Source organism: Chenopodium quinoa, unplaced genomic scaffold, assembly GCF_001683475.1.
Source record: "Chenopodium quinoa cultivar QQ74 unplaced genomic scaffold, ASM168347v1, whole genome shotgun sequence".
NCBI lineage: Eukaryota > Viridiplantae > Streptophyta > Magnoliopsida > Caryophyllales > Amaranthaceae > Chenopodium > Chenopodium quinoa.
The window spans coordinates 22,368,731-22,384,839 of record NW_018742204.1 but is presented as its reverse complement, the minus strand read 5'-3'; the positions used below and the strand labels follow the sequence as shown (position 1 = coordinate 22,384,839).

At 35.1% G+C, this 16,109-nt stretch overlaps 2 protein-coding genes across 3 annotated transcripts; one reads left to right on the top strand and one right to left on the bottom strand.

The window, feature by feature from the left end:
- Positions 1-1,004: 1,004 nt before the first annotated feature.
- Positions 1,005-5,958, bottom strand: LOC110723790 (protein CURVATURE THYLAKOID 1A, chloroplastic-like). 2 transcript variants are annotated; one of them, XM_021903173.1, is made up of 6 exons: positions 5,389-5,958; positions 4,749-4,817; positions 4,549-4,604; positions 1,577-1,681; positions 1,406-1,477; positions 1,005-1,288 (listed from the first exon to the last, which is right to left on the bottom strand). In XM_021903173.1, the coding sequence occupies exons 1-6, from the start codon at positions 5,507-5,509 to the stop codon at positions 1,217-1,219; spliced, it is 495 nt and encodes a 164-aa protein (XP_021758865.1). In that variant the 5' UTR covers positions 5,510-5,958; the 3' UTR covers positions 1,005-1,216. The 2 variants fall into 2 exon arrangements, with proteins under 2 accessions (XP_021758865.1, XP_021758857.1); XM_021903165.1 differs by having other exon boundaries at positions 4,549-4,817; positions 5,389-5,647.
- An 801-nt stretch (positions 5,959-6,759) lies between these two features.
- LOC110688717 (14-3-3-like protein D) lies at positions 6,760-15,805 on the top strand. The gene is made up of 5 exons (XM_021865508.1): positions 6,760-6,787; positions 7,149-7,876; positions 10,033-10,155; positions 14,654-14,770; positions 15,490-15,805. The coding sequence occupies exons 1-5, from the start codon at positions 6,760-6,762 to the stop codon at positions 15,508-15,510; spliced, it is 1,017 nt and encodes a 338-aa protein (XP_021721200.1). The 3' UTR covers positions 15,511-15,805.
- Positions 15,806-16,109: the final 304 nt, after the last annotated feature.

Here is a 16,109-nt window from a genome sequence, read left to right as displayed (position 1 = left end):
AATGTCATTCAGACACAGAGGACTATGAACATGCATTAAACATTAGGAAATTACATAACGAAACTATGAACATGCATTAAGCATTACCAAATTAGAGTTATGCATGCATCGTTTGATCATACTTATCATGAAGAATAATCCTTCATGCTACCAAAAAACAGAAAAAAAGAAAAAGCGCAAAAAAAAAAAAAAAAAAGTGGGAAAATGAGAAAAAGTGGGATGAGTAGATGATGACATAAAAAGGTAAAAACCGCGCAACTTTTAACGGTTCTTCTGAGGAGCGGATTTGCGGGGAGACCGTTTGGCGGGATTCAAGTCTATTGTGGGGTCGTCACAATTATTTGAGAGGTGGGCCCTTTTCTTCATTTTTTTTTTCCAACTAAACAATAAAGAAAAAAGTTTATGCCTTTTGACTGAATTTAGATTCATTCTTCACTTGTCGTTTGTTCTTTCTTGTCTCCATTTCTTTATCCAACTTCACTCATTTCTTGCTGTGTTTTAAGCGGCATTATGTACACATAACTACTCAGTGTTTGTGCGAGTAAGAGATATCTCAACCGGTCCGTGTTTCCCTCTCGATTTTAAGAGATCTTACAAATTGATATTTACTGTGGCAATCAGCACACGTTAAAATTTCACATGATACCAACAACAAATCATATCGATACCAACAAAATATTTTTACGTTCATTGGTGACGCTATCTAAACTATAAAAAAATATGAACATGTGTTATGACAAATTTTTTTTGAAGTGTAGTAAAAGTGAATGGACAATTATACCCTTATTAAGAGTCATTAGTCCAAAAATTCCTTGTATTTTACTCGCAAGACATGAGATCTATACCAGCAATACATTCCTGGCATTTACAAGAGCCATCAGCTTTGGCGCAATAACAATATAGTCATGGTCTCTCGATAAACCTAAATCGGAGTACCATTCTTACTCCTTGCCGAATTTAATAGTCTATTCAAGGAAAATAACTTTAACAGGAACAGAAAAAAAAAAAAAAAAAAACACGGCCAAATAAACAGAGCAGAATACGAATACAGTTATACAGCTAAGCAAACCTTCATTTCACGTATGATCAAACGATACATGCATAACTCTAATTTACCCTACTTATTCACAGTATATTGTCTAAGCAAAAAACTTCTCGTATAAAGAACAAGCTCTCACTCTACAGTAATTTCGCATAAGCTAAAGTCCAAATGTCATTATTTATCGCTCGTGCCCAATATTTCTTGTTTCAGCTCTTCAATCTTGGATCCAAGTTCTTCTCTATTTTTCTGGAAAACAGAATGAACAACAAAAGCGTCAGCCAAGTTCTTTATAACAAAATAAAATTTGGAACTATTGCCAAGTTTATTGGCTAACTATGAAATGAAGTTCTAGTAAAGCACTACCTTAAATAGCAAATAACGTGTGGTGAACCAAACTGAGTAGCCTAGACCCACAACTTCCAGCAATTTTGGGAGCTGTTCAAGTAATTATACAACTTGTTAAAAGGACAAGTAATAAATAAGAAGTAAATGTTAAATATTAATTGAATTTTTCCTCTAGCTTAAGGAACATACCACTGGAATAGAATCAATCGCACCAACAATGGCTGAAAGCAACCACAAAGCAACAACGGCACCACCACCATACAGGAGAATTGTCGGCGAGTCTTCAACATCCAACTGCAAGCAGAATAGCATCAATTTAGTGGTTATCAGAAATAACTCAAACAAGACAGCAAAGCATGCTAAAACTTTATGGATTTGCTCACAAAGTTTATTACAAGGTCCCGGGACATCATTATGATTCAGTAAAACATATTGAGTGTTCTTGCTACACTTTTTTGCTACTGTTTTCATGGTTATATTATTACTAAATGGTACTAAGTTTTAAAACTTAGGAATGCATGACAAAATCATGCATCAATCAAAATAATCATTTCAGTGTTGTTTCCATGGATATGTTATTAAAAAAATTCCTAAGATCATAGGAAGATACATGTATGACATATCACAGATTGATCAGTGTTACCTCCTCCGTTTCAAAATAGTTGTATCAATCATTCACAATCTCCAATGTACTAGTTTGACACTACAGAAACGCTTCTAACAAGACCTTTGTTGACTACTGCATGTATCATTACTAATGAATTGGGTATATAGGGTTCTAATTTTAAATAATTAGCCATATTTAACCAGTAGTTAATAATTAATGCAAAAGGCAAGGTAATGCATTATTATCAGAAGTAGGGAATACATTTTCAGAAAATTAATGCAAAAGGCAAGGTAATGCATTATTATCAGAAGTAGGGAATACATTTTCAGAAATAATTGCAGACGGAAATATGTTAATTTAATTTATCATGTATATGCTGCTCAGGTAACCGCTCAGGATTGACATGCATATCAACCGAACATTAAGCATTGCTGCTTTCTTGGATTTCAATAAATCTCATCATGGCAGCATGTAAACCATGTAAAATCAAAATTAACTTCTCATCAAAATAGTTTTCACACCAAAAACATAAAGTGTGGCGGGCCAACTGATTTCACTTGTTCAAATCATGCTTAGTCTCGGTAAAAGAGAATTGAAGAATACTTAAAGTTTTCAGGAAACACATACAGGAAAAAAGAAGGGGGGGGGGGGGAAGAGGGGGGTTACTGAATAACAAAAAAAAACAAAGTATCAAAGTTTACGCTGCTCAGGTAACCGCTCAGGTTTGACATGGTTGTCAACCGAACATTAAGCATTGCTGCTTTCTTAAATATCAATGATTCTCATCATGGCAGCATTTAAAACATATAAAATCACATGAATTCTATTTTGACTCAACAGTAAGCAAAATAGCTTCATTTTAGTGATTTTCATAAACAACCCAAACAAATCTTGCTCTGCCTTGTGACTTGTGAAACACCATTGGCTCCAAGAAGCATATTATTCACCGCATATGCCATGAAACATATAGTGTGCTCTTGCTATGGTTTTAGCAATGCTTTTACTTGATGCTGAGGCCACAAAGTTAAAAATCCTAAAATGACCCAAATATGCAAGTGATACTAATTGCTCATGCATTAATCTAGTAAGTGCAGACTAAAAGAATACATTACAATTTAAGATTTTGGCCAAAAAAAAAAAAAAAGCATAAACGTTAAGAATAAAGTGTCTTTATACTGCTCAGGTAACCGCTCAGGATTGACATTATTGTCAACCAGACATTAAGCATTGCTGCTTTCCTTAATTCCAATGAATTCTCATCATTGCAACATGTAAAATAAAAAATTCCAAATTAAACCTTTTTTTTCTTTTACCAATATTCCTTTTACGCAAAAAACTAATTCATTGAAATTCAATCAAAGAGCTAACAGATTTTATTTACCCGAATTATAAGTGTATACTCATACATTATTCTCAGAGTATGGACTTGAAAAAAAGGACATTTTCAGGAACATTAAAGTACAAAGGCTCAAACTGCATAAAAGAGAGAGAGAGAGAGAGAGAGAGAGAGAGAGAGAGAGAGAGAGAGAGAGAGAGAGAGAGAGAGTGAGGGGGGGTATTAAATTCAAGCTGCTCAGGTAACCGCTCAGGATTGACATGATTGTCAACCAAACATCAAGCATTGCTGCTTTCATTAATATAATGAATCTCATCATGACAGCATGTAAATAATATGTACTGTAAAACAGTACAAAAACTTTCTAGACCCAAGTGTTGATACCCTAGAAAACTTATACAGGAAATTCGAGTTTAATGGAAATGCAAGCAAAAAACAAATTACTTTCACTAATTCAAGACTTCAAGTCATAAATTACAAATATTCCAAGTGGTCATCCATTCTTCTTAGGCCTATAAAATTTATAGTACATTAGGACTGCTCAATTCTAATGAAGAAGTATGATAAAATATCCAAAAAAGGCACAATAATTCAAGGCTTTCCAGAGAAAATCAGTAGATTACCCCAAAGAATAACTTTCAGAACAAATCAACATTTGAGTCTATGTGCTAGTTGGTCAACCCAAAAAAATGGAGGAAGCTAAAATTCATGGGAATTACAATTTTGTGTCGTTGTTTGGTTAGCACTGAAAAGAAGAAACGGAAGAATTAAAAATTCCTAGGAAATTCAACTTCCCACAAAACATGAGAATTTAGTTATCTAGCCCCCTCGTTCAATAGAAATTCATGGGAATCGAAAACTCCTTTGGTGCCAACTAACCAAGTCATGGCCATTTCCTAGGAAAAACAAGGGGAAAATTTCCCTTATGCGTGTCCTGCAAAATGGCCCGGACTTATTCAATTCACACAAAAAATTTCAATACCCATGAATTCAATTGACAAAGGGGATTAGGTAACTAAATTCCCATGTTTTATAGAAAATCGAATTTCCTAAGAATTTTAATTTCCTCCAATCTTCTATTTCATGCTAATCAAATGACCATCCACAATTGTAATTCTCATGATTATCAACTTCCCCAAATTTTTTTTTTTGGTTAAACCAAACAAATACTTAGATTGCACCTTTTGCCAAATTTATCTAGAAAGAAAGAAGACATACATCAATGTCGAGCTTATTAAAAAGCTCCTTAACCGGCTGCAAAGTATCATCATCATCTGAAAAAAATTCAACCTCGTCATTGACACTCACGGGCGAAGCATTACCAAGTGTTATATCATTGTCAACAAATGTTGATGGTGGAGAGTCATCTTCAATCGTTGCAAATGCTCCATCACTTTTCTTTTCTGTAAAATTACTACCTGTATCATCTGAGCTTGCTCTCAACAACAATCTGCTTCTTCTTGTATCAGGATAAGAGGAAACACCTCCTACATGTCATACATTTAAAATCATCAAATTAATACTCCCTCAAATTTTAAAACATTGTCACATTTGCATTTACAAATATTTTCAATGCACAATTTTAAGCAACAATATCTCTAATTAATATTTTGCTACTACACATCAAAACGAATCGAACCATATCTTATGAAATATTAAGTAACACCTTCAAACATTTGAAACCTTCAAATTACTAATCTCTGAGTCTCTTCACCATTGCAGCATATGATTTATTACAGTTAACAATGCTGATCTTCGACCGACAGTATCATTTATTAATATTTTGATAATACACGGAGACGAATCTAACAACACCGCCCACAAACATTATTTTTTATTAGATATCTTCCAGTAATCTTATTTTAATAGCAGGATTATTTATGATAAATGACACATTTAGAAACTGCATGATAATCAAAACCAAAACGCCGGAAATAAATATAGGATAAAAAATTCGTAGAATTAGCTCATAATTACCATAAAATTCGGCAACAAATTTAGATATGAAGAATCAGCATAAAACAAAAGCAAGCGTGAAAAAAATATCAAATGAGAAACCTGAGAAATCGGAAAGCTTCTGGATAGAAAAGCGTAAATGAGAAGTGTTAGGTAAGAAGCGACGAGAAGATGAAAGTGGAAGCGGTGAAGTTGAAAGAGCGCCGCTAGTACAGAGCGCCATTTTCTTCTTCCTTCTTCAAAACTCCAGAAAATTAAGCAAAATTTGAAAAATTAGGGTTTTATTTTTGGGGTTTATTATCAATTTCGATTGAATGAATGTTGTTGTTTGAGTGAAGTGATTAACTGATACTTGAGGAGCTGCTAATTTATAGGGCTGATTAAGTGAGTATTGAATTGGGCTTAGGTTAATTAGGTCCAAAAGGCCCAGTTATAGTTTGGGCTATTCGGTAAGGCCCAAAAAGTGGGCGGCGCAGTGGAAATAAAAAAAATTTAAAAAAAAAAAAAAAAAGTGTAGTTTAGGTAGCCGACTGATGGAATCAGTATACGGGGAAAGAATCTCCTGAGTTTCTTTTTGCCAGCTCATTTTATACTTATCTTTGCCCACCTCACTCTTTTCTTTGCCGTTTCACGCACTGTTCAGACAGTGTACATCTCTCATTCTCTCCTGCTTTCAATCTGTTGCTCGCTTTTTTAGGGGCATAAAATATTATACCAACTTCACTAATTAAACCTTTTTCAAACCTGCTCCCATTTCGAGTCTAGAGAAAAAATTGCAAGTTCTTCCTAAGAAAGGATTTTCAGTCCTCCAGAAAGAATTTGAAGATCCTCCGTTACATGCTGCTCCAAGATCGTCATTGATTCATTATAAGAACCAACATGAGAAGTGTACTCATAAAATCAATAAGTCCGGTGTTTAATCTTGGGTAATTTGAGTCCCAAATCACGTTACATGGTCTTCACTAATGTTATTGCATTGTACTCCTTCCGTTATTAAATACTTGCTCCATTTCTTTTGGACACACATGCCGATGCTAAACTTTGATCATTAATATATTTAATTATCAATAAGTATAAATTCTAACAATTGAAAATTAATAATCTATTTATTGAGATGATTACAACAAGTACCCACAAGGTATAAATCACAAATATTAGTTAAAGTAAGACAAATGAATAGTGCAAAAAATAGAAATGGAGCAAGTATTTAAAAACGGAGCAACTCCCTCCGTTTTTAAATACTTGCTCAACTTTCCTTTTCCGTTCGTTTTTAAATACTTGCTTCATTTCCTTTTTTGGAAATCTTTTACAATATTTAATTCATTTCTCACACTTGGTGGACCTAACATAATTCTCTCTCCTCCTATTATTCCACTACTTTTGTTTTTTACAATTTTTTATTTTCTCAACCACCCACTACCTCCATATTTTATTACTTTCTCCAATTTATCCTAAAACTCCGCGCATAGAGAAATGGAGCAAGTATTTAAAAACGGGGGGAGTATATTATAAAGCTCTTAGTGCTCCTTTTATCCGACCTAGTTTTTCAATTGTTGACTTTCATCCTAATATATACAAGTAAGTATGTATTACGGACAATTTAGTTCGGTTCATTTCCTAATTTACTTCTCTCATAAACAATTCAGTTTTGCTCAATTCAATTCAACTAAGTGTACTAAGGGCATGACCTATTCAGATTATATTTAGTTCAGTTTTTAATTTTCTTTTTTCATAAAATATTCATTTCATTTCAGCTCCAATAAGTTCCATTCAGTTACATTTTTTTTTTTTTAGTAATTCAACGTCATGTCCAAATAGTATCCAATAGAGAGTAAGTCGACGCAAAATCAAACGAGAGTAAGTCAAAACACTAAAAAAATCCCTCACCAATTATCCACGTAAAAGGCAAACAAACACCGGTCCCACACCCCAACCCATCCACTCTGGTCATCATACTCGCACTCCCATTTCATTCTTATCCTATAAAACCTCCTCCTCAACTTCACAAAAAAAAACCCCAACTTTTCTCACATCATCACTCCACTTTCTCTCTCCTCCTTCACTCTCACTCAAGCTCTCATCAATGGCGGCCACTCCAACTCCTCCCCCTCCTCAATCCCTAACCCGCGATCAATCCCTCTACCTCGCCAAACTCGCCGAACAAGCCGAACGTTACGAAGAAATGGTCACTTTTATGGACAATCTCGTCACCTCCTCCGCCGACGTCGAACTCACCGTCGAAGAACGTAACCTTCTTTCCGTCGCTTACAAAAACGTCATCGGATCTCTTCGCGCTGCTTGGAGAATCGTGTCGTCGATTGAGCAGAAGGAGGAGAGTCGTCGGAATGATGATCATGTTCCTCTTGTTAAATCTTATCGTTGTAAAGTTGAATCGGAGTTGTCCGATGTTTGCGCTTCGATTTTTAAGTTGTTGGATAATTATCTGATTCCGTCGGCTACTGCGACGGAATCTAAGGTGTTTTATTTGAAGATGAAGGGTGATTATCATCGCTATTTGGCTGAGTTTTTGTCGGGTGATGAAAGGAAGAAAGCTGCTGAAGAAACTATGGTTGCTTATAAGGCTGCTCAGGTTTACTTCTTAATTGCTCTTAATTTTGAATTTGATTTGTTAATTGTTGGATTTTGTTAGTTTTAATTGCAATTGTGAATTTTAGGTATTTGAGTAAAAAAATTGGGGTTTTTTGAGGATTATTTATGAAGTGTAATTTAATTAGGTTTTGTTAATGTTAATTTTGTAAAATTTGGTGGATAATTATTAAATCGCGGTTAATTAGAGTGTTGTTCTTGAACCTTTTGTTGATGTTGTGGTAATTGATTGAAGTGAATTGAGTAAATTTAGTGAGTTGATTTACTGATATGGTTTGGTGTTTTATTAGATTCATTTATGAGATTGGATCGAAAGTCCTCTTGTTCAGTTTGTTGATAGGATCACCATGTTTAATTTGGAGAACGGATTGCTACTCTTTTCCAGGTTTCCACTACCATAGTAATATGCACAAGTGTATATCGCCGCCATAGGTCATTATGTCATGTTCTTTTTGGTCTGATGCCAAACTAAACCTGTATATGTCGTACAAAGTTACGAACTTTAGCCCCTCAATCTTCCCCCACAAAATATCGAGTTGCTTTTGGGTGTAGTTTGTCTCTCATTTGTGTGGCTTCTGCATCACTTATGTTATATTCTTGAAGCCTGTTTGGTATGATGGATTTTGTGGTTGGAAATGGGACCACCAATGTATCTGCGTTATAGGTTATTTGATGGTATAGTGACAACTTCCTTTAATTGGGGGTAATTGATTCCACTCATCTGTTACCGTTTCCAATATTGGATAACATTATGTTATTCACTTCAGTTTCCCCCCTACTCCTATTCCATTCCATTGTAAATTTGTAATACCCAACTATTCATAATTTCATATAAATAATGGTCATCAGACTCATCACTACTTTTTTCCGCCTGGCACCAACTGAGAGTCTGAGACCTGTATATGTTTTATAAAATTACGAAGTTTAGCCCCTTTATCTACCCCCACGTGATATCGAGTTGCTTTTGGCTGCAGTTTGTCTCCCATTGGTGTGGCCTTTGCATCACATATGTTATATTCTTAGAGCATGTTTGGTGTGATGGAGTTTATGGCTGGAAATGGGACCACTAAAGTGTTTACATTATAAGTTACAATTTCCTTTACTTGAGTGTAATTGATTGATTCCACTCATCTGTTACCCTCCCCAATATTGGATAACACATTATGTTACTCACATCATTTTCTCTCATCTCTTATTCTAATGCCCAACTATTCATGTAGCATATAAGTACTGGCCTTTTTATCTATCCCTCACTCATTTCATTCCTTTCCATTTCCTTCAAGTCTTCAACTATAACAAATGCTCTCTCCTTACCCCTTAGTACAACTTTGATTAGTTAGTGGAATTTGTAATATTAGGAGAAAGCATGAGAATAACATTTTTAAACAATAATCTGAGTGATGTAAATTATTACGGAGTATGTCTCTATGTTTTACTTGTAATCCAATGTTTCAATGATAATGGAGTCAAGGAACCCTTTTTTGGGCACTAAATACTGTGCTTTTTGAAAGATATGCCACATTCGACCCTGCTGGTCAGAGCTCTAACTTTGGCGGTTTGGCCACACAGTTAGAGTTGTGATATGGATAATAATAAGGTAGTCCATTATTATCTTTAGACAGAATTTCATTTTGTTATAATTATAAACAGTAATTTTACAATTGTGTATTTGAAAAAAAAAAGTCAAAGCTGATATAATGTGGCCACTAAAGTCGAGTGTGATATATTTAGGGAAGGTTGGAATATTTATTGTTCAATAGGTTATTTGCAGCCATTTATATAAACAAATTGAGAATCTTGGATGGTTTTCTGTGTTACTAATAGTCACAGTCACACACACACACAACTGACTACTAACATTGGGCACGGATATATGGATATGTTAATTAAAAAAATTTGCTTGGTTTGATCCAAATAATGTGTTGAAAATTTAGGCAGTGCCACAATTGGTACTGGAGGTGAAACACAATAGCCAAGAGATATTATGGTTTTTAATTATTATATAACTCTCATTGTTCCTAGTTCTGACAAAAAAAGTTGTTTATGATTTAAAGTAACTTGTTAAGGATTTTACCAATCACCATTTTATGTATCTAACTCTCATTGTTCTTTGTTTGCTTTTTTGTCATTTATGTATAGGATATTGCTCTGGCTGATCTTGCTCCAACACACCCTATCAGATTGGGGTTGGCACTGAATTTCTCTGTGTTCTACTTTGAGATACTTAATTCAGCAGAAAAGGCTTGTAGTTTGGCAAAACAGGTATGTTTGTAAATTGATTTCTATGATAAATGTCAAAGTCTATGTAGAGGGACCTATGTCTGAGATGAAGTATTTTCTTTTCTTCTTCTGGAAAATCAAACAATTGAAAAGTCTTTGCAAGAATCATTCTTAGACAGTGCTTAAAAGATGTTTAGGTGTTTACCATCAGTCTCTCCTTCAAATACTGTATCTAAATCTTCATAGGGAGCTTCCCTTGCAGCATTGCTGTAATAATGTGTTTTTGGTCCATTACTAAGTTTTTTTTTTATTTTATTTCTTTTTTCTTTCTTCATTTTATATACTGAGTAATTTTTTTTTTTAATTTATTTATTATTATAATTATTATTATTATTTGGAAAACCAATGTAGAATTTCAGTGCATATGTGTGTTTTGTTAAAAGGCTTCTATGAATTTGTTGCTGTTTTGGTCTGGTTCTTGATAGCAATGGTCCTAGCAGTCTAATATGAAAGGACGATTTGGAATATAAAAATGAAACTCTTTGAGTTTTTTTTCTCACTTGTGTATTTGAGGCCTTGAGGGAAGAGGGTTAGTGGTACTCAGTTATACATCTTTCTGACTTGAGTATGTTTACTAAGTGTAACTGTGTAAGTGGCTCTTAAGTTGAGCCAGTGTTGGTAAAATGGGGAATATTCTCTATAAATCCGGCTCAAATATTCCATTTGTGTTGTTGGTAGTCGACTAGTCGTAGCAATACATAAGCCCAGTTTGATCAGTATGCTGCAGTTTTGTGATCAAAATAGCCTTTCTGTGTAAATCATATTGTTTTGTAGTCTAATATTTACACTATTAAGTGTTAACCTTTATCAAATTCTCATTTGCATCCTGTGAATCAGATTGATAGATTATCTTTTCCTTAGGTTGTTCACTTGTTCTTCACTTATGTGGTTAGAACCAAGGGGCTGAAGGAAGTAGGGCAAGAATAAATGATAGTGTAAAGTGGACAATGCTCCTTTCATGAAATAGCTGGATGTGAATCTTAAGATTAAGATTGTGCTAATTTCTTTATCAATCATGGTATTTAGAATTAGATTATTTAAATTTGGGTTTCTTGAAGGAGACTGATAAAGTGACAATTTTTGTCTAGAAAAAGAATTCTTCTTAGCTGTGAGTTGCCAATCTTGCTTCGTGTGGCTTGAATTTTAGAGTTTCTCATGTCACTTGTATTTAATGCCCTATCATTCTTTTGCGAGGTGCAAAAGTTGCAATTTTAGTGTTTCATATCAACTTATGCTAGTACACACCATATATATCGTTTTTCTACACCAATCATTTCTCTCGTATGACATGAATATATAAAAGACCCATGAGCTGGGGAGAGGGAAGGGAGAAAGTGTCCTCGTGATGAGAGAGAGAGAGAGAGAGAGAACAACAAGCCTTTTTTGTGTGGGTGGGGTGGGGTTACCAAATAAGCTTTGTTGTATTTATCGCAAACCCTTCAAAATCATAAGTAATCCTTTATTTGATGATTGAGGAAACATTTTATAGCTTTCCGTGTTCATTTTTGCATACTTGGGGTATGGCTGGATGCCTCTCTTTCCTATAAATATGCCCTTGCTTTACAATGAACAAAGTTTTGGCCTAGTAGATATATGTGCTTGTAAAGGTAGCCATAGTGGTACTTTTTAATTAAAGGAAGTGCATAAAGACAAGTGTTTCAGAGTTAAAAGGAACATAGAAAATATGTGCTGAAATTGGGAGTGCAATTGGGAGTGCAATAGTAGTTTCTTAGTTAATTCGTTATATGAACTTCTCTCTGGAGTCCACGCCTACGTGTTATGGTGGGGTTATGGATTTACTCTCTCTCTAAAACCAGCGTGTTAATTCTTTGTCTCAAAAAAAAAAGAATATGAACATTGTGGGGCTCTGATGTTTTTTTTTTTTATAGTCTTTAGGGCAGGTTTATGCCTTTTTGCCTCTCCTTTTTCTTTTCCTTAGGGGTAGCAAAAGAGATATCTAATTTGGATATTGCAAGTGTAGGGAAGAAGTTGTCTAATCAAGAATTAGAAGAATAAGAAATGGGATATCGATTGGCTAAAATCAGGTGTACTTAGCGCATTTGTTATTTGAAATTTCCTAGGACTGTGGAGTCATGGTGACTCGGCAGGCTTTCTATTTCCTACATTTGGTACTAAGTTCTAGAGCATCCCCTTCTTTTTCTATCTTATTGGCTCCCCCCCACCCCAACCCCCCCCCCCCCCTGAAATAATGCCATGATAAACGTAATAATTATGAGAACCACCAAAGAACATAGACATAGTTTCTTACTGTAGATCTCTTTTTTCGTGATTTTGATCGTTGTCGATTTTATTTATGCCAATGTGGTTTCAAATAGAACTTTTCTTTTCAAAGCTAATACCATAAGTCAAGTAATTAACTACTCCGTGTTTTAAAGAGAAGGAAGGAGGATTTGAGAGGAGGTAGTTGATATGGGGAAAAGATAGATAATGGTGGAGCGAGAAAGAAGAGAGAGAGATGATTGGAAAATAAGTTAGGACTTAGGAGGAGGAACTAGAGAAGGTGCAAGTTGGGGAGGAATATTTTTTTGTTACCATTGTTGGTGGATATTTTTTTTAATGTTGGAGGACTATGACCAGACTTGAACCTCATAGTTTTTTTTTGTCCAGTTTCTAGTATTTGCAGGCATGACACTGTGGAGTAGAAGTTGTTAGTGGCTTTCAGATCAATTTAATTGGTTCTAACCCTCATAGTTTTTAATCATGGCACTAAGGAGTAGAAGTTGTTAGTGGCTATTTCTATTTGTTTTTGTTTGATTCTGATGAATACTTTTCTTTTACCATTGTTAGTGGCTATATTTTTTTTTTATTGGTAAGGAGGACTTTGACCAGTCCTCAACCCTCACGGTTTTTTTGGTCCATTAATTGCGGGCATGACACTTAGTGGCTATTAAATTAACTCTACTAAGAAAGGTTGGCTTACTTGGTAAGGTTCTTACCTCAAATCGTTGAGGTTTGGGGTTTGAATCTTTTTAAGGGGTGCTTAGGGCCTTAGCGGTAGGTATTTCTTTACCTCCCGCCTAACTCTCAAGTGTCTGGCCCGCAAATACTAAACCAAAAAAATCGTGAGGGTTGAGGTCTAGTTAGGGACCCTAACCTTAGAGTCCTTACCATTAAAAAAAAATGTTACCGTCTTGTCCACTTAGAAGTTAGAAAACACATTCTGTTTATTAGAGGTATTGAAAAACAACTCTACAATCACTATCTACTGCCCCATCATCACCTCCTTGCTGTAGCTCAGCTTTTTACTCCATATATCACCAACCATTAGTGTCCAGCAAGAGGAAGAGAGGGGGGTGGGGGATAGAGATAGGCAACACCATTACCAGCTTCCAAACTTAAATTGAAGATGAGTCACCAAGAAGTGACCAACCAAAACTTTTATCTGATTTGATGTTTACCTGGTCCAATGTGATGGTGGTGGACTGGTGGTGCCAAATGTGGCTCATACATCATTATAAACTAGGATGGGCGGATGACGAAGTCTTACAATACTTTGATTGCCAGCAAAGTCAACAGTGATGAAATTTGAACCTGTCCTTCATCAGAAGAGTGATGTGCAGGCTGAGCAGCTAGTTGACTTGAATGAAATTTGCTCCATTTTTGCAGCTTGAATCTTCTGTAATCTCTGTGATTTCCAAGTAGTGAAAAGGAGAGAAATAGGGAAGGGTGAGGAGGCACTTGAACCATTTCAAGTGAAGTGTGTAATGAGAAGAGAAGGTTGATGGCCTTATCACTATTGGTTTTTGGGCTTAACAAAGGAAAAAAAAAGTCGCCGATCAAACACATTTACAACGGAAGGGACGAGCAAAAAAAAAAAAATCATTTCCCCCACCTTGTCCGATTCCATATCATTTCCCTGTATAGACTTTGAAGCAAAAATGCGCTAAGAATATTCCTAAGAGTATCTTGATCTCAAGATTTTAAAATGTTGATCCTAGATGTTGGTGTGTTTTTATCATCAGTTGCCTGTGTAATCATTTTGGGAACAAGTAGTGTTTATTACTCTTATAACTTCTGCATTTTGTTGATAAATGGAATTTCTTGATTTATTCTTTAGTTTCAACAATTTTTAAAAATTTTATCATAAATTGATTGAAGAAATGTTAGAATTTTGATATTTTAGTAGAGCTTTCAATTTGTGTTTAGAATCACTAAATTCATGTTGTATTTGGAGTCAATTTGTCAGTGCACTACACAAGGACTGTGTATTAGATTGTTATAGTATTTGTATTCACCACATTCTTGATGACAGAGACTTCAATTTTGTTTTATGCTAACCAAGGATTGTCTTTTAGATTGTTGCATTATTTCAGATATGCATGTCACTTAAATTGGATCCGTATTGAGTGGTGGATGCTTTAACATTTGAAGGCATGCTATATGACTAATCCTTTGTGGCAGATTAGGTCTTATTTTTACTATTAAATCTTTAGATTAACCATTGTTGTTGTATGTGAAGGCCTTTGAGGAAGCCATAGCTGAGCTTGATACTTTGGGTGAAGAATCCTACAAAGACAGTACACTCATAATGCAACTATTGCGGGATAATCTCACTCTTTGGACATCAGATATGCAGGTACGTGACAGTGCTTTTATGTCAAGCTTAACTCTGATGGTAGTTTTCATGTTGCTGCTTTTGTTCTGCCAAGATAGAGTTGTAACTTGCTAGCCCAATTAATTTGTTGGAGAAGCAGGGGATATAATCGATGAACAGAAAGTTACCTTTCAAACATACAAGTAACCTGCAATTACACTCTAGGCAATGATGATGGGATGATCTTGTTACCTCTGTAGGTTCTTAGATACATACTACTATAAACTTTGATCATAGTTACACTTCATGTTGCCTTACCGCTTGATCCAGATCTTGTTAATAGGTTAATAGCTTACTTAATCACTACCCTATACCATAGCCTTTTCTAAATAACATGCCCCGGTTTTTTTAATACCGTTTGTTTACTTGATTACCCTGTACCATAGCCGTTTCTAAGAAGCATATTGGCCCTGGTCTTGGTAATATCAATTGTTTACTTGATTACCCAGTACCATTGGCTTTTTAAGAAACATATTGGCCAATAACTGTGTTAACATTAGGATAATAACTAACTATTTTAACATCAGTTTGTCTTGTCATATTTTTGGAATGGAAATAGTTGATTATACTCTAGGATCCATATTTACTTCTTTGAGGGTAATACTGTAACTGTATGCTGTCGCATAAAACGCCTTGTACATATGTTATAGAAATTCCGGTCCTCTATGAACTGACCATCTCACCACTCTCTGGACATGCAGGACCAAATGGACGAGGCATAGATGGGTAAACTCACAACTCTGCTCCTTGAAGGAGGTGGGCTTGAATGTCATTGATTTCCTGTTATCTGGACAAATATTTATGCACAGAACCTTTGTAAATGGAAATTGTATGATTATCCAGTCAACTTTTTTTCTTTTTTTTTTTTAATTAGTTTTGATGGCAGTTTTCATGGGTAAATAATTTTAGAGACAACTGTTGTATTAAGCTCCAATACCGCATGATAATTGTCTTCTAATTGTAATCTTAAAGCATAATCTTTATAAGACTTGGAATGTACCCTTTTCGTTCTCACCATTTCCCTTCCGGTATCAATAATGTTTTAGGGTTCCCTATTGCTACAGACATATGTCGAAGAAGAAACATAGTTGGCCTCACTAGCCTCACATCTTAAGTATATGGCATATCGAACCAGATCATGTATGGAGATAATTCCTCGGTGCAACGTTCAGTGGTCACAAACTGTACTATTTCATAATAAGGCCACACCTCTTTCCTCTCCCAAGTCCCAAGCCAAATGTTGCAGAAGGATGAAGTTAATATCACGCATTAAAACTTCATCTGCCCTAACATTCTCCATTAAACTGACAAGAAGCTTCCA